The following is a 22799-nucleotide window of genomic DNA, read 5'->3' on the forward strand; positions in this document are numbered from 1 at the left end:
CACTAGGGTTAGAAGCACAGATACACGACTAACGTTTTCCGTGACCCAGTTGCACTGTAGCACAGCCTGCAATCTTTATGGAAAAGGCAGAAGTCAACACACACGAACAACGTAAAGTTAGTCCAAGTATTAGAAATCAGTTTATCCTGCAACCTAAGACAATCGAGTTTATATGCAGTCTTGTTAAACGCTTAGTGGTATCCTGCCAGCTTTCAAAAACATGAATTCAAGTTGGATTTTTGTAAGGAAAATGTTATTATACAACAATGTCAACAACTTCTCTAGAGTTGTAAATCGAACTACTGTGGCGTACAGCGAATGGTTGAACAGACCAAAGTCAGGCATTATTACTTTCATAAGAAAATGCTCAGGCAAGCCATTCAATGTCCCACCAAGTGCCGAATTTGTTGCAAGGGTTTCGGGAATCGCAACACTGGGCAAGCTACCTTATCAAGAAACGGCCGACGGACTTGATGCAGCATTTATTGGCATACCTATTGACACTGGAACGTCCAACCGACCTGGAGCAAGGTAACCTACAATACGCTACAGTACCACTTAATTTCGGCACTTTTTTGTTATGAACCTAAAAAACAAGCCTAACCATTGTTCATAATTTAGGGTAGGGTGAATTTAATAATCCGGGACATTGGGTAATATGGGACTCCTAAATTCCAGTGTGTTTTTCCTGCTTTGACAATGTGCAGTCCACATAATTTTTACTCTTGGTTTATCATGGATGTTAAGTGACTGAAATCACAAAACTTGACTGGTGTGGTGTAAGACAGAGGCAGGGACATTTTCAATCAAGAAGCTCACATGAGAAAATGCATGCCAAGAAATTTCCCAGATCACCCAAATTCACCCTCGATGAACAAAACACCTGTTGGCATTCTGTAAAATCATGATTTGACAACTCCATATATATGCAATGTCTGTCCTTCTATGCAGGTTTGGCCCCCGTCAGATCAGAGCAGAGTCTGCCTTGCTGCGGGCCTATAACAGTGGCACCAGGGCTGCCCCGTATGAGTCCCTAATGGTGGCTGATATTGGGGACGTCAATGTCAATGTGTATGATCTGAAGGACACCTGTAGAAGGATCAGGGAGCACTACCGCACAGTCCTGGCCACTGGCTGCATCCCTCTGACCATGGGTGAGAATCTTTGGGACATCTCCAATTGTGCAACTCTGCATTCTGGCATCTGCTAAATGAAGACCTTAAGTGTTTACTATTATTATCACACATTTTAATGTTATCTTGAGAAAGAACAATTAATCATCACCTCCCATCTCAAAATGTAGGTATTGATAAAAGGTGGCTACATGCAGAATTGTCAGGTTCAATCAAATGGCAAGACTGACATTGTAAATTTAAACTATCTGTAATATATATTTGGTTTGTAAGTTGGCTTTAGTTGTTTCAATATAAAGTGCCAAAAGGTTATGGATGTTTGACAGTTTTTCTTCAAGTTTATTTTAATTATTAACCACTTTGGATAACCTCATAAAAAACTCTTTGGGTCAAATGTCTGTACTTTGCTCTCAACAGGTGGTGATCACACCATTGCATACCCAATCCTCCAAGCAGTCGCTGAGAAGTGAGTAGTCTTGCATTTTGCAAAACCAACAACTTGACAACAAAAGAGAGTCTGGTGTACTAGCTCTGTACTTCCTTCTGTTTGTTAGGCATGGCCCTGTGGGTTTGATCCATGTTGATGCCCATGCTGACACCAGTGATGTGGTTCTGGGAGAAAAGATTGGCCATGGCACTCCCTTCAGACGCTGTGTGGAGGAGGGACTGCTGGACTGCAAGAGGGTTGTCCAAATCGGCCTACGTGGCACTGGCTACTCCCCTGATTCTTATGAGTGGAGTCGGGCTCAGGTACTTATGTTGTGGAGGTGACTGGTACACTGAAAGTACGGTTAAAAAGTTACTTTGAATGGGTTTTTAGCTCTGTCAGCTAACACAGGCAGTTTTTAAAATAACAAAAATACAAGATTCTCCTCAAGCCTGTGTCTTGTGTGTGTTTGTGTGGCCTCCAGGGCTTCCGCGTAGTCCAGGTAGAGGAATGTTGGTTCAAGTCCCTCACCCCCCTCATGGCTGAGGTCAGATCCCAGATGGGCAGTGGTCCTGTGTACCTCAGCTTCGACATCGATGCTCTAGACCCCGGCTTTGCCCCTGGCACGGGTACACCAGAAATAGCAGGTCTCACACCCATACAGGTATGCTTTCAATCAGCCTGGGGTCACTAGTACACACACTGACTTGGAGATGTGTTAATCACCATGCACCAGGACTGGTACTGTTGACTTGGTCTGTGTAACTACCGTAGTGTATAATCAAGATTTTGAATGTATGGTTCTATCCAGGGAGTAGAAATTATCCGGGGGTGCCGCGGTTTAAATCTTGTGGGGTGTGATCTGGTTGAGGTGTCGCCACCCTATGATACCACAGGTATGAGGACAAATTATACAAAATCTGAAATATCAAAAACATCAGTGAAAAAAATATGAATCAACTTGTACTTTTCTTTTTACACAGGTAATACAGCACTGGCTGGTGCCAACCTCCTCTTTGAAATGATGTGCGTGCTCCCAAAGATAAAGTACTACGACTAATCAAAACAGGCCTGTGTAAAAACACCAAAACGCAAATCAATACAGAAATTGATTTTACATGACAGTTTCAATGAAATTGGCTATGTATTTGAAGGGAAATGTATTATCACTTGTTTATATATGAACAAAGCATTTATTTCACACAGCAAGAGGATAATGCACTGTTGCAGTAACAATCACACACCTGCAAATATGGTCCTAGTCTAGTGTTTTTGTAAAACAAATGTCTTCTCAATTTATTCTACTGATACCAAAACACATGTCTGTAACGGAACAAAATGACATTGTTGGTATGACAGGATCACATTGGACAGCAGTATGATAGTATAATAAAATACAAGTAATATGTAGTTAATATGGTATATTATCTACAATATTTACATGTCTTGATCAAATATAAATGTTAATGTTTTGAAACTAAAGTAATAAGCACAATTCAATTGTTATGAATATTGAATGTCACTGCCCTTATTCCTTTGAGACAGATATTGTATTAAACAACCATAACCATTTGGAAGACATTTACAGCTGGACACATTTGATGAGACCTGCTCCTCCAAAGTAAAGCATTGCTACATAAAGCTGCAGGCAAGATTTGGTTTGTTTAGGACTAACCATGGATAGTATAACCAAGTTATACTCAGATTTACAAAAGAGTTACAAAGTTCTTGTTTGTTGTTGCAACATACCTACATGAGATCAAGTAAAAATAAGGAATTCTAGCAGCCATGGGATAAAAGAAGGCATTGTTGTTACAGTATATTGCACAGGCATAAAACATTAACATGTAGGAAGTTAAAATTCAGGCTAAAAGGTAAACAAAATCATGAGGACCTGGACACATGCATCTATAATCTATTCACAGTATCAATCGATTGCCAGTAAGCTAGTGAAGACAGTGTCATCAGAGCAGGATCTGATGGTTGTGAGCGCAAATGGTATGGTTGTCAAGGCAGAAGTTTACAGGTGACCACAGTGATTCAGATTCATCTACAGGTTGTCACAGCAGCAATTTAAAGTAACATTAACATGCTGAGAATGCAATCCGGAGACACTGATTTACTGTCAAACAGTCATGGTATCTGGTATCTGTTCCAATTGAACTTACTTTACTTTCCAAGCATATGCAACCAATAAATAGCCTATCCCAGTGCAAAAAGGCAGTTATAGCTCCAGCAGAATATGAGACAAGTCAGCGTATGAAGACTGATTGGTGGTCTCCATCGAAAATAACATACATGCGTACTGGATTCAAAATGTCCCAAGTATCACACTCTCACAGCAGAAACACTGCTATGAGGACATATTGGTATCTCGTTCAAATGTGTACAAGTATGTCTCTTCATTCATATTTTAGAATGTTCAACGGCCAAAGTCATGTGACCCTCTACTTGTTTGCTGTAATCTTGTCCAGTCCCGGCCATGCAGGGATGTAGTAGCGTGGCAAGGTGCCTTCCATCAGCCTCTCCATCCACAGACCTAGCCGGTCCAGCTTGTGGTGGATCTGCAGCGTGGAGGTGGAGCGCGACCGGGCAGCAGACCTTCGTGGTGGGTGGTCTTCCCGGGAGCCGGGTCGAGACCTCCGCCCCGTGGAGCCCCCTTCGTCCTCGGAGGACTTCCCGTCCAGGTCCTCCCCAGTGTAGACGGGCTTGAAGAGGCAGAGGTACTTCTTGTGGCCGTTCAGGGCAAGTACGTAGCCTGTGTAGTCGACCTTGTGGCTGGCGCTGTCGTCCTCGTCGATCTGCATCGTGTCCTGGGCGTATTCCAGCAGTGTTGCCATCCACTCGCTGTGCTTGTCCACATTCAGGAAGGAGAAGTGCAGAGTCAGGCTCCTAGTCAGGGGGGGGGGGGGAGAAGGGTATGATCAGCTTTCACAAGAATGATAGGGTAGGTCTTTATGCACCCGATATTTCCAACACAGTCAGTAAAAGGCCTGAGTAATTGTTTTTATAGCGTGCTTTTCCACTCTCAGCTCTAGACCACATGAGGTTAAACTGACCCTGTGAAGGAGTAGACCTCTTTGGCAAACTTGCTGAGCAGGATGTTCTTGGTGGTGTCTGTGAGGACCAGCACCACGTTGATGTGTCCTGGCCTCAGCTTTACCAGGTTACTGGTGTACGTAATGTCCGTCAGCTCAGTCACCTCCACAAAGTTCTTCTTGGGAGGTCGGCTGTGAACCACAGGATACAATTAGCTACAGTTGATGTTTTAATTGTGAAGTCAAAATACGGGAGATTGACGTTCAAGTCCAATGTAGGCTAATCAAATACTGAATCTTAGGGGATGTTTCCTGAATGACAGATTAAGTCTTGCCTTGAGGTACTGTTGCTTCCCGGTGACCCATTTTCTGACTTTGTTGCGTCTTTTGTCTTTGGTTTGTCTTCACTCGAGTCACTGATATCAGACAAGACACAGACATAGTTGCAATTTTTCATGTTGAGCTGGGTTTCGTTTCTGATTAACGGGAAGTGGAAAAACGACTGTGAAGAGCAAATCATCCTACCTGAAGGCCTGGATGACCACAGTACCAAACAGGATGAATAAAGCAGAAAAGATAAGAGACAAAAGGGGCATCATCTCACGCCTGTAAAATAATAATGGATTCTGTTACTTTATTTGCACTATTCTGATGGTCATATTTGACTACAGTATCATTGAAATAACGCTCTTTGTTGTTTGGAAGTATATATTGGCAAAAAGAATGGATAGGGCACTTACCAATTATTGTGAAGAATATCATCTATGATTTCAGAGAGGTAATCATAGGATGCATATATCCATCGGATCAGAAACATCTGAAATATGAAAACATAGACTGCCGTCTGTCTGCTGATCCCACACAACCCATGTCCTGAATCCTCATAGACTCAATGTAAATGTGAGAGAAAATATATATATGATTGGGGAAAAAAAAAACGAGCTGACTGAAAATGAGCAAATAAATCTATTGCATAATTCATCCTCATGGCAGCTTCCCTGGAGATCATTAAATACGCCAACAGTCTGTTTTAGGATTAGTAAGTTACCGAGGCAAACTCGTTGTTGAGCTCGGGCAGCATGGCGTCGTAGTTGAGGATGGACGGGTCCTTCTGCAGGCGCTCCAACTCGTCTAGTAGACGCTGCTTGTCCTCCTCACTGCCGTTCCACCCGCCAGAGACTGGCTTATACAACACCTTCCCTGCAGCGTTGCGCCTCTCCAGTATCAGGACCTGTAAAAACAAACACATAAACCAGCAAGAACTCAATACACAAACATTTTGGACGAGACAACTCAAATCATATAGCACTTGAACTTTGCAGTGGGCACATGTCTGCACCTGTGGAGGTGGTGTGCCATCTTTCTTGAGGAGGATATCGCACAGTGGTTGCTGTAGCTGCTGGTAAACGTAGGCAAACCTCACCACCTCCCTGTTGTTGGCAGAGGCGAAGGAGAGGAAGGCCTGGTGGCCAGCAGCAAAACTCTCCTCCTCACCAGTGATCAACAGGACACAGTATCTAATGACATTGAGAAGGATAAGATTAATCATATGTAACTGGATTTTGTAATTTATAGAGAAATAAACGTATTTCGGGAGTACAGACGAAAGAAATAAAGAAGTTAGGGGTATATTACTTCCGCCGTCTGTGGAACTGTTTGACAGGACATAGCTCATCAAAGAGCTTCTGGTTGACCAATCGAGGGACGAGAAGAAACTTGTTGTTTGACATGAACTCATCAATAATCTGCTTTTTCATCCCTTTAGCCTAGGGACAGGTAAAAACAGCAACATGAGGACACCTAAAAGAAACTCTGATACTCATTATTAAAAGAGATACTATTTACGCATTCAATAAACTGTTTGAGTTGTCTGTTGCACTGTAGTCATGTCATTGGTACGTTTTACTCACAGAGGAAAGAAATAACATACTAATTAACATTATAACTTCCTGGATCCACTGTACCTGTATAATGTCTGCTGGCTTGTCTGTACTCTCCTTGAAAACCAAGATGGTGGGAGCGTATGTATTGATGTTGAACTGCTTCAGCAGGTTAGCAGTCTCTGACAGGCCCTGATCCACATATCCAAACTGCATATAATCCTTATAGGCAAATGCAGTCAGCTGAAGAAAAATGAAAATGTAACCAATCAACATTGACTCAAATTGTATAGATATATATAACACAGTTGATGCTGATGCTAAACTCCTTGGTGTTCTACCTTGTACAATAGAGGAACCACAGGTACTTGGTCAAACAGCAGCACATGAGGTTTATTGAGCTCATGCCAGCTGTTCAAGAACTGTAGGTCATTCCTGTCTGTTACCTGAAACATAGTTTACACTTTATTAGCACACACAGTTGTTGAGTCCAATATAGTGTGAGGATGAAAGACGGGTATGGCAAACAATGATTACCTTCTCAACCAGTCTCTGAGGGAGGAGGTCCTCAACAAACTGTCTCAAATGTTCCTTGGCAACTGCATAGTGGAAGAATGTCACTTTGCCATTGATGAGCCCCAGTATAGATGGGGTACGATGAGCACCAAGATGATTAGCCAGGCGCCTCTCATAGCCCACGTCCACCACCCCAATACCCACACCTGTAAAGATTTCAAAACCACAAATCACACACGCACACACACAATTACTTTTTTGGATCATATACACAATACAGTCCATTAGGACACTAGTGTTGAGTTCTCCGTTTTATTAAATTGGTATGGACGTCCTCATCTATTTCATACCCAGTGTTTCCAATTCTTGCACAACCTCCTTCCATACTGGCTCAATATGGATGCAGCTGAAGCACCAATCAGAGGTGATCTTGATCAGGTATGGCCGTTTAAAGCTGTTAGGTACCACATCGTTGACATATTGGTTGAAGTGCAGTGCATACTTGCTATCTGCAAAGTCCCTACTGCCTTTGTTGAAAGGGAAGTTGAAGAAATTCTCGTCAAAGTAAAAGTGGTCGGGGCGGTTTCCGTAGTGACCATGACCATAGGGCTGAGTGTCGTCAGTCTGACCATAGCGGTCATAGTTTGCCCTCTTTTCCTCATTGGATAATATCTAGATTAGGGAAGAGAGTACAATAAGTGGCAGTGTGGTGATTTTCCCAATGACAGACTTAAACTAACCAAATGTGTCCAGATGTTGAAAATACTGAGATATCTAACCTCATAAGATTTGGTGATCTTGATGAACATATCCTCTGCATCAGGGTTTTTGTTTTTATCTGGATGCCTTGCAGACAAAGAAAAGAGAGCCGTATTCATGAGTAATGAATACGGTAATGAATGCTAATATTTATTGTACAACCCACGAGGGTTTTGTTTTGACTGCATGCAAGCAATCTTACCATTCTTTCGCAAGGCGCTTGTACACTTTCTTGATTTCAGCTTGGCTTGCAGTCCTAGTCACTCCAAGGATTTTGTATGGGTCTGCCTCAGGGGCGCTCTCCACTGAGCCAACCAAAAGTATGCAAACAGTCACTGTACCAGCCAACATCAAAGTCATCCTTGCTGTTGGCATTTTCTCTGCACGAGAAATACAAATTACGATCAGTGGTAAAAGCTTATTGAAGCGTGTATTGTAACGTTTTAAGAACTGAGTTTGTAACCAAATATTTTGTCAAAATATCAACAGACCTGAACAAAAGTCATCTGCGGCAAAACACAAAAATATGCCAGCTAGCCTATTATGGTGTAATACAACTAGCAAGTTGTATTACACAACTGCTTAGCCGAAAAATAAGATGCTAAAAGAGTACCACAGACCTACAGTGTCTCGTTAGCTACGAAGCTGAAGAAGTATAGATACAGTCTTAGCGTGTAGCTAGCATACCAAATCAGAAAATAATAGCATCAACTCAAGCCAACAAGCACCTCTCTAGAATATGATCAGATCGCCCATTCCAACGTCACATATTGACAGCATGTCAATTCTTATACATTATTTATGTCATTGTTAATCTGCAAATCAAAACGTCTGTTTGGAGCATCCTAGCACACGCAGCTAACTTGCTACCCCGTCGCACAAGACATCCTGCAGGGATGCGCTTTCTATCTGCAATCTGAAAAAAGAGGACGTTGTGGGACGACCACGAACAGACGCTTCATGCCGAAAGGCAGTTCGGGAGTTTGAGTATTCCGTGTACATGTGCGTATCAGTACACTTGATTTGTACTCCATTAGGTTTATTTCGTTTTTTACAACGCTGGTCAACACCTTTCATCCGGCGTGCGGAGTTTTATAAATCAAGGGTATGGGTTCCCTGTGTAGTTTTACAATCCTCCAATCACATTTGAGACTGATGTAAACAAGGAAGACGAAAGTGTCACACCCGAACAGCAGGGAAGTGAGTGAACAGGAAACTGGTAAGATTGCCGTTTTACTCACCAAAGAAACAATTTAACTGTTATTTATGTGTTTTACATGGATTGTCATGCATTACTGTGGTATTTATTTAACACAGGCTATATAATATAAATACCGCGCAGGCCTACGCGCTAAGTACGTCTATTCTATTTCTTTCATTTTCCTCTCGTTGTTCTGTTTCAGATCATCAATTCTAGGATGGAAGAACGCGATAAAAAGATTCTTCAGCGCAATAGAATGAATCTCGTGAGAGCTCTGGACCCTTCAGATATTTATGATGGACTTCTATCAAGAGGAATCTTCACTCAGGACATGATTGATGAAATCAAGGTAGACCAAACGATTTCAAGAGATTCCCAAAAGCTTTGACTTTCTCCGTGCCCAACATGCTGTGACATGTTTTATTGATCAGAATAAGCTCAGTAAGTCTTCCTACCTTGTCCCAGAGCTCAGGACCACGGAGGGACCAAGCTAGGCAGCTGGTCAGGGACCTGGAGACCCGAGGGAGCCAGGCTTTCTCTGCATTTCTGGAGTGCCTTTGTGAGACAGGACAGCAAAGCCTGGCAGAGATTTTACAGAATGATAGACCACCAAGCCAGACTCTCCCTCTCCCTCCTGTACATGTTCGCCCAGTTGTACAGCCACTACCTGTCTGTAAGTACTATTTACCTTGGTACAGTATGGTGGCTTGATTTGTAAAAAAAAATATTTAAAAAAATGGTTCCACCTATATCAATTAATTGTGTCATTTGCTTTTGTCTCTGACAGATTCTCCCATGGATAATGATGTGGAAGTCAGAACCCCCACCCCTATCTATCCAACTACACCTGTAAAGCCTACCACTCCAAGTCCATGTGAGTCAGATACATACATGTCTACAGGAATTTTAAGTGATTGATGTCTACAATTAAAACTATTACCTGTGTAACTATATATGTTACAGCACCGGAAAGAGAGCACTTAAAACCACACTCAACTGGAAGACTTAGACGTGACAGTATTCAGGTAGTACATCCTTTTTTTTTTACGAGAACTCCGTTCCTCATTGTGGTATTTATGAGTGCTAGACCATCTGCTGTATACGTTCTGTTCTAACTTCTTCTCAAATCATTTCGGTGTATTTTTCTGTTATGGTTCTCCAGACCTACAAGCTGGATGCTAGTCCCTGTGGACAGTGTCTCATCATAAACAATGTAGACTTTGATCCAAAGTCTGAGCTGAGTAACCGTAAAGGGTCAGATATAGACTGTGATAAACTGGAGCGACGTTTCAGATCCCTCAACTTTGTTGTTGTAGTAAAGAGGAACCTGAGACAAAAGGTTAGTGCCATTTCCCCCTGCTTTACCTTTCATGATAATAACTCTTCAGCTGATTTGATGTAAATATACAGTATATTGGGGTACTACTACTAACATACAGCATATTAAATGTTCTCAGCATATAAGACAGGAGCTTTCAGCTTTGTCCAAGATGGACCATTCCCAATATGACTGCTGTGTGGTGATCATTCTATCACATGGGACTGAGGTTAGACCTGTATTTTCTATTTGTTTACATTGAAACAAATGTTGGATTATTTTCATTAAACTGAAATTGAATGGCATTCCCATCCATGTTGTAGGTAAGTCACAACCGTTTCCCTGGTGCAGTGCATGGGATAGATGGGCCCTCGGTTCCAGTCCAGATCATTACCAACTACCTCAATGGCCAGAACTGCCCATCTCTGCAAGGGAAGCCTAAACTGTTCTTCATCCAGGCCTGTGGGGGAGGTAATCAGTCAACCAGCTGAAATATTGTGGGATGCTATAACAGCCATATTTGAAAGATAATCACACTGGACAGAAGGATCTGAGTTCTCGTGTCTTGGTAGGTGAGCGAGACATTGGCTTTGAGGTGTCCCCAGATGATGATGTCATGCCTGGAATTGGAGGAGCAGACGACCAGACAGATGCCATTCCAACGTCCTCCAGCAGTGACTCTCTGAGCACATCTGATGAACCGGATGCCAGGGTCTCACTGCCCACACCCAGTGACATCCTGGTGTCCTACTCAACCTTTCCAGGTGTGTGTGTGTGTGTGCACGTGTTCCTGTGTGTGTCTATCTAGATGGTTGTGTGTGTGTGCTTTTTTCCAAATCTGTATAAAGACAGTTATAAATGGGAATGAATGCATCCTAGTCGCTGTTTGTCTGTGAATTTCACAGGCTACGTTTCTTGGAGAGATCCCCAGGCTGGCTCCTGGTATGTAGAGACCTTAGATCGGATCCTGGAGGAAACTGCTCCTGAAAATGACTTGGTCACCATATTAATGATGGTGAGATTTCCCCTAAAAAGTCAGACTGTATACATTTCATATACTTGGTTAAACTGTATACATACTTGTTCATGTTTTATTTAGTATTATTGCACAAGTGTGAAAGTGAAGGTCACATTATTCCTTTGGCTTATTTTCCCAAGACACACATCTTTATTATCACAAAATAGACTTTCTGTTACTTAACAACAGATAACCCCACAGTAGGCATTGAGCAAACTTGTTTGTTTGTTTGTTTACAGGTGAATAATGAAGTCTCCCTGAATTCTGCCAAAGGCCTCTATAAACAGATGCCTGGTTCCTTTAACTTCCTTCGCAAACTTTTCTATTTTCAAGCCCAGAGACAAAGTCAGACATAAATGTCTGGAATAGTTTCTTCTTATGAGATTTGAGTGAGAGTAGTTTAGTTTGTCTAAACTAATTTATACACAGAAGTGACTTTATGAGAAATGGCCTGTATTATGGGACTTTTTGTCAAAAAAGTATTAAACTTAGACTCTTAATGAACCTATGAATAATGTTCTGACCATGGAGAGAAATTCATACAATTACAATCACTTATGCCAACTCTTTTCTTATTCATCAATACTTTTTCAGTTTTATGGATGTTTTACCAAGATGTCTATAATGATTATTAATGTCGAAATCCAATCCTCACTCCTTTTATTTGTTCAAATTTTACAGTTTTAAACTCCTTTGTACAATCAATCTTAAGATTACAATACTTTATTAAAAATGTTAGTAAAATGTTATTTTTGTAAAGTAATTTTTTGGGGGCAACCTGAAAACAATGAGAAAGCAACTGATCTTACCTCCTCATCTTGTCCTACTGTCCCCTCTGACAGTATGTGTGCCAAGCCCATCTCTACCACTTCGAAAGAGTTGAGTCAGAGTAATCTAGTTCACTAATAAAGTTATTGTTACACCTTCTGTATCAACAGATGGCGCTAATGCTTAGGGTAAGTAAATCAAGCTCAAAAAGTTCCTTCCAACAAGTCAACACCTTGTCTAATGAAGGTTGGGGGAGGATAAGTGGATAATGGTCTAACATAAAGCACTAAATGTCATTAAGGCAATTGATTGATTGACAATTGTATTGGTGTTTTGAGATGAACCCAAAACAGAGTACTTCACATACTTGCGATGGAACAATTGCGCTGCGCATATCTTGAGAGACTATACTCGAGAGTAGGCTATGCATTCTTTAATACTTAACAAACATCTTAGACAAAATAGACCTGACCATAGGCTTGTGGTAAAACCCCTAAGCCTGACTTGATGACGAATATGCTGAGTGATTCTTTTCTTCTGCTTGTTGAAATGTTGGTTTCATAACAAAAATGTAAAGGTTTTGTAAATAATTGATTTTATAGCAGGCTACTGTTTGGACCAGGTCTAGGTGGCGTCTCTCCACCGTGGGATTAGCTTCCTATAAGCACTCCCTGAATTCCATTCCGCCTTTTACTCAGGCCTGTGGTTCGTGTATGCCCACAACGTAGGACTTCTCAGTGACTTGACTGGCATTGTGCACAAGTCGAAGTTTCGGAGCGAGATTGGATTCGCGAGTGAAAGTGGGGCCGAAGAGGCGAAGCGCATTTCTCTTATTTAGAACGCATTTCGCTTATCCGTTTACAGATAGAAAGCGCATAAAAAAATCATTACCTGTTAATGAAGTCCCAACGGGAGTGGGACGCATTAGATAACTTTGACTTTCATAGAAAGTGTGAAAAGACGCACGCAAAACGTTAAAGCAGTGGTAAGAAGTGAAGGAGCCTGGTTTTCCTTTCCCCAGCATTTGCAGCCTGTGCTGGGTTGGTGGAAAATGGGCACGCGGATCGACTCCGTGACTGGACTTATCGTCTCTTTGATATTTACATGTCATCTGATTAATGTAAGTCACTTTTCAAATACTTTTTAGAGTTACTCGTGTATAAATGTATGTTTGACCTTATGCCATATTCTCATTGAAAAGCAGCAGCTTCTATGTCCTAATAAAGGCATATAGCCTACTTACACCGGTTGTCTATTCTAAGTAAAGATGTGTGTGGTGAATGGGCTATCCTATTTAGTAGTTGGGATTCCAGTCTGAACAGTCATGCGATTTTTATGCTTTTCATAACGACACTTTTAATCTTACAAACTGGAACCTCGAGTAGCGAGAAGCTGATCTAATTCGGTCCATAGAAACAAGCTATTCATAGTCTCAGTGGCATCTACATGCCTTAAAACTTTCTTTAACTTACGTTAATGACGTTTTTAACATGTTAAGCAGAGTAAAAAGCAGGCAACACGTCGCTGCTTCTTTGTAATGTATACATTGAGGTACCTTTTACGAGACACATGGCTGACATGGAACTGATCAGATCTGGTATGAATATTGAAAACCCACCGTTTGTACAGTTACTGTGTAGCAGGTCTCTCTACTACCATAACTGGTACACACATTCAACATACACAATTACTAGACTAAATTTGAACAGAATTTAGGCTATTCGGGAAAAAAATGTGTGTGTGGTAAAATAGGCTAATAAGTTGTGAAAGCTACAGCAATGGGAGCATCTTCAATATTTGTCTTGAATTAATCATTTAAATATTGAGTCTTCCATCCGTTTTGAAATACATTTAGTATTTACACTATTATTAAAGGTGTTCTAGGCTGTGAAGTAATACATTGGTTGTTCCTGCCATATCTGGTGTGGATAAAATAAGAGCGAGTCATTCATGTCTGGTTCTGAGAATAAACACAAGCCCCTCTGAGATCATGTCTGAGTTTTCACCTCTCTGCCCTCTGACACAAAATGCTGTCATGGTCCCAGTACCTGCAACCCTTCTGTCTTACTTTGATCAGAGGCAATCCCTCTTGGAGAGAGAGCACATTCTTACGAAAGCCTCAGACATACAGTAAGTCTGACGCTTGCTTGATACACACTGAAAGTAAACAGACCATGGGGCAACCATGAAGCATCAAGTTTGCAGAACTTTGAGTTTGAGAAGAGAGGCCCTTAATACTAGAACATGACCATTGGTTCTGCCATGCTACATTGTCATTAATACAAATCCTGAATTTAAAGTAATTAAGCATATTTTAGGATTCCGTCAAGGGTCATAACATTTTGCGTGTTGACTTAACTGCTGATAGTAATCTGAGAAGGTCCACCCCACTGGTTCTACCACAGGCTTGCAGACGGCCAAGTATGACGATAGAAACATAATTGAATTATCCGGAACCAGGAGCATCTGTTTCTTGCATTATGAGTTTGAACTGCGGCAGGCTGGACTCTTTGATTCAATTAAGCACATGTACTGGTGTTGCTATGGGGGCTTGCTCCATAAGCACATGTACTGGTGTTGCTATGGGGGCTTGCTCCATTCAGGCGGAATGTGATGGCCATTTGCATCAATCAACTTTAACAATGAACGTCAATAAAGCCTCTTAATTTGGTGAGAGGCAGCGCTGCAACACAGTCAAGTGCCCTCATCCCTATGTTGACCACTCTTACCTTTCTTTAAAGATCTTGCAAGAAATTTAATTTATTGTTGAGGTAACCTATTTTCAAGTATTGTATTTCTTTCACAATTGGATTTTTGTACTCGGAGAAACATTCTTTTCTCCATAGACAAGCAACCTGTTGAGTGTAGGCTGGTCAAAGCCAAAGTTGGTAGTGGTTGCATATTGTCTGTGTGGCTGTCTGACTTTTTACCATATGAAGGACAAAGAGTGCAAGCTTCTTTGTTTCCCGACATCAGAACAGTGACCTGTGTTGACTTTTGGCTCAGATCCCTCGCTGTATAGAGTGCCACAAGTGTCCGCTGACCTCACTGGGGGTGAACTGAAGGAGGGAAGGGTGGCCTGGATTCCTGTGACCATGGACAGTCCCTATCTTTATACATGTTGTAAATCTCTTCCCTTCTATCCCCATGATTCTGGGATGCAACATCCTCTTAAACAGTGTGTTGATCCAGACTGTTTGTAATTAAACGTAGTAAAACTCTGTCTATTGCTTTTCTACCTCATCAGATCTAGTCCCTGTTATTTAATTGACATAGTTAGAGTCCAAAGTTTGAATAGTGTTGAAAATGTGGTCCCCTAAGAACTGTTCAGTTAATTTGCAGGAACAAACATTGCATTGTTGAACCAGCCTCAGAAGAGAGGCCATCTTGTTTGATAGGACTTTCCCCTCTTCAAACACATTGACACATATGGGGAGCTGGCAGCGCTTCATGTATTTACTCTGCAGTGAGGTGTGACTGGGGCCTGTGTGGAGGTCAGAGGTCAGGATTCTGAACCTGACACTTTCACAGTTCATCAGTTCACCTCCTTGTAATTAATTCACAAGTCAGACTATCTATCTATCCTATGGGAGATAACATTCTCATCATGTCAAAGGCAGTTTTGGTCTTTGTAAGAAGTTGAAAGACTTTGGAGATATTGGAGTTGAAGTCATGAGAAGTAATTCATACAGTTCTGTAATGATTGTCTACCAGTAAAACAATAGTATCCACAAGGGGGAAGTTTCAGAAAACAGGCAGTCATTCACACTCAGCTTTACAAACAAACGCCTTGAATATATCTTCTTACAAAGCAGTGTGCCATGTGGTTTAGCGTTGCTCTGCTTTCATGTACGTTGCGTCCGTGTCGGACAGGGAAGCAGACTCTAAACACAGCTGCAACTCAGCTGGTACAGATCGCTGCATTGTGCATGTGCTAACATGAGCATGCATACTCTCTGTGGTGCCCGACGCTACAGGGGAACCTTTTACATCCACTGCCTCTCTGTTTCTCCTTTGCCTCTCCCAACCCCAAATCCTCACACGGCTCTTTAAGGAAACACACATCAACCTCATTATGTCATCGCTTTGTATGTAATCTTCTCGTCACTGGTTGAGTTATGCTAGGTCTAGAACCTTCAGAGAAAAGTTCTTAGTGGCTGTACAGTATTATTAGGAGGCAGCAAGCTGAATTTAAGTCAACATTGTCTAAATATGTCCGTGATGACTCACAAAATCCATACAGTATAAATGAAGATCTAAGAAGTGTGGATGCCTGTTTTCTAAGAACTGTTCAGTTCTGCAGGAATTAGGAATATTCCTCTCTCCTCTTTTATGGGGGTCTTTCAAAGAGCCAATATAGTTCATGATGAGGTCACCAGAGGCATTGAAGAAACTATTGGTACTGTGTTGAAGGGCTTTATTCCCCAGCAGTCTTTTGCCTTGGCTCTCACTTGAGATTGATTGAAATGCTAAGTTAACTGTACTGCACATTGTCTATTGGCGGGCGTTGACGCTTGATGGGTTCCTTATTGTTGAGAGGAGTTCATGTATTGTCATGTATAGCCACTCCCTGGTTGCACTCAGGAGTTGCAGTGATGGGGGTTGGTCTCTTCACCAAGGGCTCTTGGGCTAGTACAGAAAGGCTTTTGGGGTAGACTGTAGTTTTCACGTTATTATTCTTTTCCCTCCCTTCCTGGTTTGAACACCCTGACTGACCTTGCCATCTTGTGAAAAAATCTCTCTCCTTCTTTCCTATGGCCGAAGCTAGTGCCTCCCAAGGCCCTGAGCTGAAACTAGAGGGCCCATGCCTTTCCTTCCTTTGGAGGAAGACAAGCCCCTGCCTGTCCCTAAAAAAGAGAAGCTCGGTTTTCTCAAAGCTTTTCCTCCCCTCAGAAGATGCCACTCTCAGAGGCCATTAATAAATCGTTGACGTTCAGCAAGGGAAGCAGGCACAAGGAATTTCCCTGCCCTAAGATTATATGGCCAACTGTTGAGCTTTTTCTCCTTTAAACTAGTACTAATGTATTTTTTTCTTTAAATCTGGGCAAACTCTACCATCCTTCCCATTTCAATTTGGCAGAAAAAGATGTAACACTTTTACCTTGTCTGCATTGCAAAATCTGAGCAAGCACCAGGCCTTGCAGTCCAGTACTGTACCTCTGACGTGATGGATCCAGAACACTGTAACTATAACATAGAGCGCAGTTGGCAAATCGGCCTCTTTTGAAGCCGCTGCCAAAATATGTCTCAGTTTGCCTCTGTGTTGCCCTACTTCTGGAAGTGTTCAGCTCTCAAGTCAGCACTCTGTGCCTTCTCTCCTTGCCCCCTCTCAACTCCTCTGCCCCTCTTTACGTCTCGTTCAGCTCTCCACCTCTCTGGCCATCCGACAGTAGGCAGAGGCCCACTGGAGAGGGCGGAGATAAACTCATGAGAGTCCAGCAGCAGTCTGCTCTGTGTCAGCACGTCAGCAGCTGTTCCATGGCAGAAAGAGAGCCTCCATCTCTCTTTCTGCTCCCCTGTAGGTTGCCTACCTCGCACCTTTTTTTAATGGACTAACGGTTCATTTTCCGTGCTGTGTGACCACCACTCAACACACATATCCTGAGCAATGGGAGAGGAAATCTGGCCAAGTCATCCGTTTCATCACAAGATATGTCTAGAAAAAGAGGTCACAGGGTCATGATTTAGGGGATGCCAACGATCTATTGTTTGAAGCTGTGGTTTGTGATGGTCTGCAACCTCTAGTTGTGCTGAATCATCATCCTGTTGTGGAAATGAAACCTGGAATTATCTGCAGGACAAGTACTGCCTCACTTCCCCGGAGCAAAGTTTATTCAGGCTTTCCTGTGCACAATTCAGAGCATGTCCTGTTCTATACATACCCACAGAAAACCCCCGTCATTATTTGTGGTATCCCCTCCCTCTTCAGATCTACTATCTGAAGAATTTGGGCATTTAAAAATCCTGAATCTTTAAGCACGTCTACCTTCTTCCCTGGCATCCTTATCTCTCAACGCACCACCTTCAATAACCCCCTTGCAAGGAATAAACATTCAGGGACCACTTCTCTTTCAAGTATTCTCTGTCAGGGAAAACCAATCCACCTCTCAGGTGGTATCAAATAGACAGCAGATGGTTCAAGTCCTCCTCCTCTTAGAAGTCATAGTGGTAACGCTGCATGTTTGATCTCATAAGACATAATAACCTGGAACTTCACATGTTGGAACTAGAAATGAATACACTGCCTTTGACTGCTTGGCAGATCATCACGGCAAAAATGATTTTGTTGTCAATGGAGATCTGTTTCATCTTGGTTTGTTTCCGTTACAAACTCAAGTGTAATTTATAAACCCAACCAGTGATCTGTCATGGAAAAACTCTTGATTCAAACCGAAGTAATAGCGCTCACAGTGTGCAGTTAACAATGAGAGAAAATTCCAGAGGCCTTGGCTTTTCTCCTTCACCTGTTGGCCAGAGATGAAGAATTGTAAGGTCAATGAAGGATAAAGTAATGGTGCATAAGTAGCAAGGGTGTTCTGTGGAGGATGTCAGTTTTCCTCTGTAGTGGTTCAAAACGTTTTTATAATGTCATTTTACCAATGCATAATGAAACCTGTATTGTATCTGCTCATGTCGAGTTATGTCAATCTGTCTATAATACATCCATCCTACATTATTAATACCAAATCTGACCTAATCTACTGCAAAGTGTTACTGGTGACCTTTTAAATCAAGCACTTAAAATGTAACCTTTCCACTCCTCTGTGGTTTTCTTTTCCACCAAGCAGACGTCAGCCCACATCTTTGAGGGTCAAGGCTTTTTCTCCCGAGGAGGGTGGTTATGAGTGTGGCTCAAGTGATGTGGGTGTGTTTAGTGGTGGTCCTGTTGAAGAAATAGCTGTGAGGTTGGACAGATGTACAGTATGTGTGTGTGTGAGCATGATGGGAGAAGTTGTGGGAATGAGAGTCTAACTCTTGTTTGATAAGGATGGAATGTGGATCCGTGTGAGGCTGACTGCTTCCCTAGATCCATATCATGGCTCTGTGGAGCATGCCATCTACATTAGACATTGTTCCTTTCAAATATTTTACAGACACCTTGTCAAGTGCATCCCTTTTGAAAATCGTTCAAGGTCATTGCTGTGGTGAGGTTGGCAGAATAATGTTTCACCTGAAAGGGTTCATGCGTGGAGTGTACTGTATTTAAAAGTCAAAACAAAAAACAATTATAGTACTGTGTATAGACTAGTGTCTGGACTAACCAACAGGACGTTTGTTATCTATCATAAGCTCAGTTGAACTCTTCTAGGGTCTACCCAATAGTACCTGGCAGGGAAGCTGCAGTTGAATGTTTGCCTTGTAATGGTTTTGGGAACAGAGAGGGAATTTCTGTGGTTTCCAGCCTAAAGTGGCTGTGTATAATTTAGCCTCCTCCCAAACCATCTTTTGATTCCTGGGAGCTGAGTCCTCACCCAAACACACAGCTCACAGGCTGTGTCTGCACAGTCTCAGGAGCAGTTAAAAAAAAAGTGTTGAGAAGACTGTGTCCAAGACCTAACTTTTTTTATGTTGCTGATGTTCTCCTAACTTTGTAAGAGTTGTTTTGAATTGCCGTCCTTGTTCGTAATGATAAGACCCATTCCCCCCAGTGAAAGGTAAACAATAAAAATGCTCTTTTGTTTGCAGTCTCAAGGGTGGGTTTATTGCAAGCACATGGGTTGTCTGGTCTCTTAAACACAGTTTCTGGTAATAAGTCTTTTGGAGATTACTGTCTACCTAAACTCCCCTCACCCCTGCTGATGATTGGGTTGTGTTTTCCAGCTGGTGCTCATTATGCTCTATTATTTTTTTTTACTAAATGAATGATTGTGCGCTTGCCAGTTTTATGGGTTTCAGAACTTTTTTATCACAAAGTTTGCTTGACAAAAATGTGTTTTAAGTGCTTAATCTCTACAGGATGACCTTTTCGGAAGATCTCCTTAATAAGCCCCCATTCAACCATCCAGGGCAGTGAAGACCTCAGTTTCCAGGTCAGACCTCAGTGTACAGGTCAGACTCACCCAGGCAGCCATTATTTGCCCAAGTCTTGCAATAATTGCTTTCTAAAGGGCTAATTAAATAGTTTTCCCTTTAGCTGTATTGGTAATTTCAGCTGTGCCAGGGCCCAGACCAGAAGGGGCCCAGTCTCTCTCCCGCTCAACACTGCAGGGGTTCTGTTTTGGCTCTGTCACAGGCACAGAGGGCAGAGTCGGGAACACCAGACGGCAGATTTGGCATTGAGGTGAGACTGCTAGTCAGATTCCATGGCACAGACTCAAGCTCTTCCAGTGTGCACATGTCAAACTTCAACCTTCTGTTTCCCCCTGTTGGAGCCATTCCAGGAGCATGGTTGCTCACGTATATAGTTTGGAGTAGATGTTGGAGTTAGAAGGGGGCTGCCTACCAGTGAGGCTAGGAATGTTGGACTGTTTGAAGCATGTTAAAATATGTCCAAAAACAAGTAGCTGGGACGCTATGATGAGGCTGAAACCAACCTCTTTAGAGTCTCACTTTTCCAAAGGTCATGACCTGACTCATACGATGTGTCTGAGCCAGAGAGTCAGATTGTGGACTGTAGTTTAGTTTCACTGCTTGTACGCGTTACTGGTGTTACTGCCTGCCGCCTTGATTATTGACCAGAGCCATCGTGTATTTTCACATGGACATGTGGAACCCCCCTCCATGTCTGTAATTACCTCCTATTATTGTAGGAAATGGATGCCTCACATCTGCTCCCAATGAATGGGCTGGATTGGCCTCCTGCTTTCTTGTATTGTTGCATAAACCTCTGGCAAACAGATGTCTTGGTTGGGGCAAAGTAGTTGGTGTGTGTGTGAGCGCACCTTCAAATTACCCCAGTCTTTGAATCATAAAGACAGGTGAGATTAATCTGTCAACTGGTGGGGAGTCTAGCTGACGGCTCTGATGGTGTTTGTGTTAGGCAGATGGCAGCGGCCTCTTCAATTATGTGGATTCTATAAACCCAATAACAATCCTACTTGTTTCGTTTGACTGAATCTTACTTACTCAGTAAGTTATTCATGTTGCACACTCTTAACGAAGACTGCAAGCCTTGCAATTGTGTTCTGTTGACTTTAATAGGCTCATAGACTTTTAAAATCGTTTTAAATGAAAGAAACAAATAGGATACCATTATGATTATGATATGAATGGGTCATTGGGGGTTCATTGCCCCCGAGACCATGGGTGTGGTTTCTTGTTAAATGGAACAAACATTCACATTAATTGCTTTCTTTCATGTCCACCTCCTACATGGGCCAGCTCATTGTAATGAGCACAGGAACAAGCACAGTCATGTAGAGGTTTCAAGTCTCCCATCTGAAATGACCAACCTTGCATCGTTTGTGGTTCCAATTACCTGAGGGTGGCGTTTTTGCTCATTAGTTCAGTCACAGTTATAGGGGAAATAATGGGGTGTTTCCGCTTCTGTCACTTGGGGTTAAGATAAATGGATAGACTGTCTGAGACACCCTAAAGGAAACTGAAGGGTTGAGGCCCTGCTGTATACTAAATATGGATGTGGAATCATTTTCATGATCAGGCTGCACTCAGTAAGATCATAAGTCACAAGCAGTTTGTTTTTGATCCATCATTTACTAAAACAATTATACTACCATTTACCTATCCATGCTTTATTACATGTTTATAACTTCATTTTGAGTTGGCTATTGTTCTGCATTGTATCGATGAATGTGTTTATTTTAGGATTATCTAGGGAAGGAAAGCTGAGTTAAGGGAAGGAAATGTTTAATTTGGTCAGAATTGCATCTGCTTTGCTTATTATTAAATGAAACAGGCGGGCCTCAGTCTGGGGGAAATCCTCCCTCCAGGCTCTTAAAGAACAATGGGATGGTTGTCATGTCATTATAGAGGAGTTCTGTTAACATAGTCACCCCTGTCTAAACATGGGTGTCAAGGTGTTTTATCACATTTTACACCTTTAAGAGAAGCTATCTACCACTATCTCTAGTAATGTAGAAGTATGGCATGCTTAAACAATTGGGAAGTGAGCCTCCTACAGGAACACATTTCTCAATATTTCAGGATTGGTATCATTTGAAATCCACTTTTCCAGGTATACTAATGATTACATTTGAAATAAAAGTGCAGCCTTGATAAGTCCAATAGATTGTAATATGAGTATTCACATGCACTAAATATTGTGACTATGAGTTAAACAGCCACATTCATGTATGTTCTCTTTACCATCAAGGATGAGTACCTGAAAAGTTGAGTCTTTTTTGTAACAAGAGAGTTAATCGACTGGTTGTAAGGTGGGATGGTGGACATGAGGTGTAATGAGTGGCCACTGCCATGGTCCAGACATGGACTTCAAGTCATCTCAATGTGACAACATGAACACTGTAATTTGAAGAAGACATTTATAAAAACGATGTCGTCAAGTATACTCACACACAGTAACGTGAAACTGAACTAACACCATTATAAATCCTGTTTGATGCAGAAACAGCCCGGGGCACAGTGCCTGTTGACCTTGGACAGGAGCAGTGCCTGAATCACTGGAAGTCTGCTGTCTCTGCCTTCTCCACAGCTCTCATTCAAATCCATATCTTTATCCTGCAGTCACAGACTGTATCAACGTCTCCTTCAACACCACTCAACACTTGGCTGGGATTCTCCTACTTGTTTCCAGAGCTGGAGAGGCAACAGCATGATATGG

At 42.1% G+C, this 22799-nt stretch overlaps 4 protein-coding genes across 9 annotated transcripts in view; 3 read left to right on the forward strand and 1 right to left on the reverse strand.

Annotated features, from left to right (window-relative positions):
• Positions 1 to 20: 20 nt before the first annotated feature.
• Positions 21 to 2970, forward strand: agmat (agmatinase (putative)). Its single transcript, XM_084679348.1, has 7 exons — positions 21 to 531; positions 952 to 1154; positions 1551 to 1599; positions 1688 to 1883; positions 2045 to 2224; positions 2372 to 2456; positions 2544 to 2970. The coding sequence occupies exons 1-7, from the start codon at positions 221 to 223 to the stop codon at positions 2618 to 2620; spliced, it is 1101 nt and encodes a 366-aa protein (XP_084535474.1). The 5' UTR covers positions 21 to 220; the 3' UTR covers positions 2621 to 2970.
• On the reverse strand, positions 2708 to 8642 carry dnajc16 (DnaJ (Hsp40) homolog, subfamily C, member 16). The gene is made up of 15 exons (XM_084679345.1): positions 8245 to 8642; positions 7956 to 8133; positions 7774 to 7840; positions 7345 to 7666; positions 7016 to 7200; positions 6820 to 6924; positions 6563 to 6721; positions 6234 to 6364; positions 5938 to 6115; positions 5647 to 5829; positions 5339 to 5415; positions 5124 to 5204; positions 4934 to 5014; positions 4620 to 4790; positions 2708 to 4452 (listed from the first exon to the last, which is right to left on the reverse strand). The coding sequence occupies exons 2-15, from the start codon at positions 8126 to 8128 to the stop codon at positions 4008 to 4010; spliced, it is 2358 nt and encodes a 785-aa protein (XP_084535471.1). The 5' UTR covers positions 8129 to 8133; positions 8245 to 8642; the 3' UTR covers positions 2708 to 4007.
• Positions 8643 to 8832: 190 nt separating this feature from the next.
• casp9 (caspase 9, apoptosis-related cysteine peptidase) lies at positions 8833 to 12039 on the forward strand. Its single transcript, XM_084679347.1, has 11 exons — positions 8833 to 8972; positions 9157 to 9303; positions 9420 to 9627; positions 9742 to 9828; positions 9918 to 9979; positions 10117 to 10293; positions 10412 to 10501; positions 10596 to 10743; positions 10845 to 11036; positions 11178 to 11287; positions 11530 to 12039. The coding sequence occupies exons 2-11, from the start codon at positions 9172 to 9174 to the stop codon at positions 11644 to 11646; spliced, it is 1323 nt and encodes a 440-aa protein (XP_084535473.1). The 5' UTR covers positions 8833 to 8972; positions 9157 to 9171; the 3' UTR covers positions 11647 to 12039.
• A 712-nt stretch (positions 12040 to 12751) lies between these two features.
• The window catches only part of hspg2 (heparan sulfate proteoglycan 2), a 76788-nt gene continuing 66740 nt past the window's right edge, over positions 12752 to 22799 (forward strand). For 2 of the 6 annotated variants that reach the window (XM_084681343.1, XM_084681342.1), the window contains exon 1: positions 12754 to 13178. In XM_084681343.1, coding sequence (XP_084537469.1) covers positions 13110 to 13178 — 69 coding nt within the window. In that variant the 5' untranslated portion in view covers positions 12754 to 13109. Of the gene's footprint in view, positions 13179 to 22799 lie in introns of all 6 variants that reach the window. The other 4 variants (XM_084681346.1, XM_084681344.1, XM_084681347.1 and 1 more) reach the window with 4 other exon arrangements.

Source organism: Hypomesus nipponensis, chromosome 18 (assembly GCF_054491055.1).
Source record: "Hypomesus nipponensis isolate SF chromosome 18, ASM5449105v1, whole genome shotgun sequence".
In the NCBI taxonomy this organism is placed as follows: domain Eukaryota; kingdom Metazoa; phylum Chordata; class Actinopteri; order Osmeriformes; family Osmeridae; genus Hypomesus; species Hypomesus nipponensis.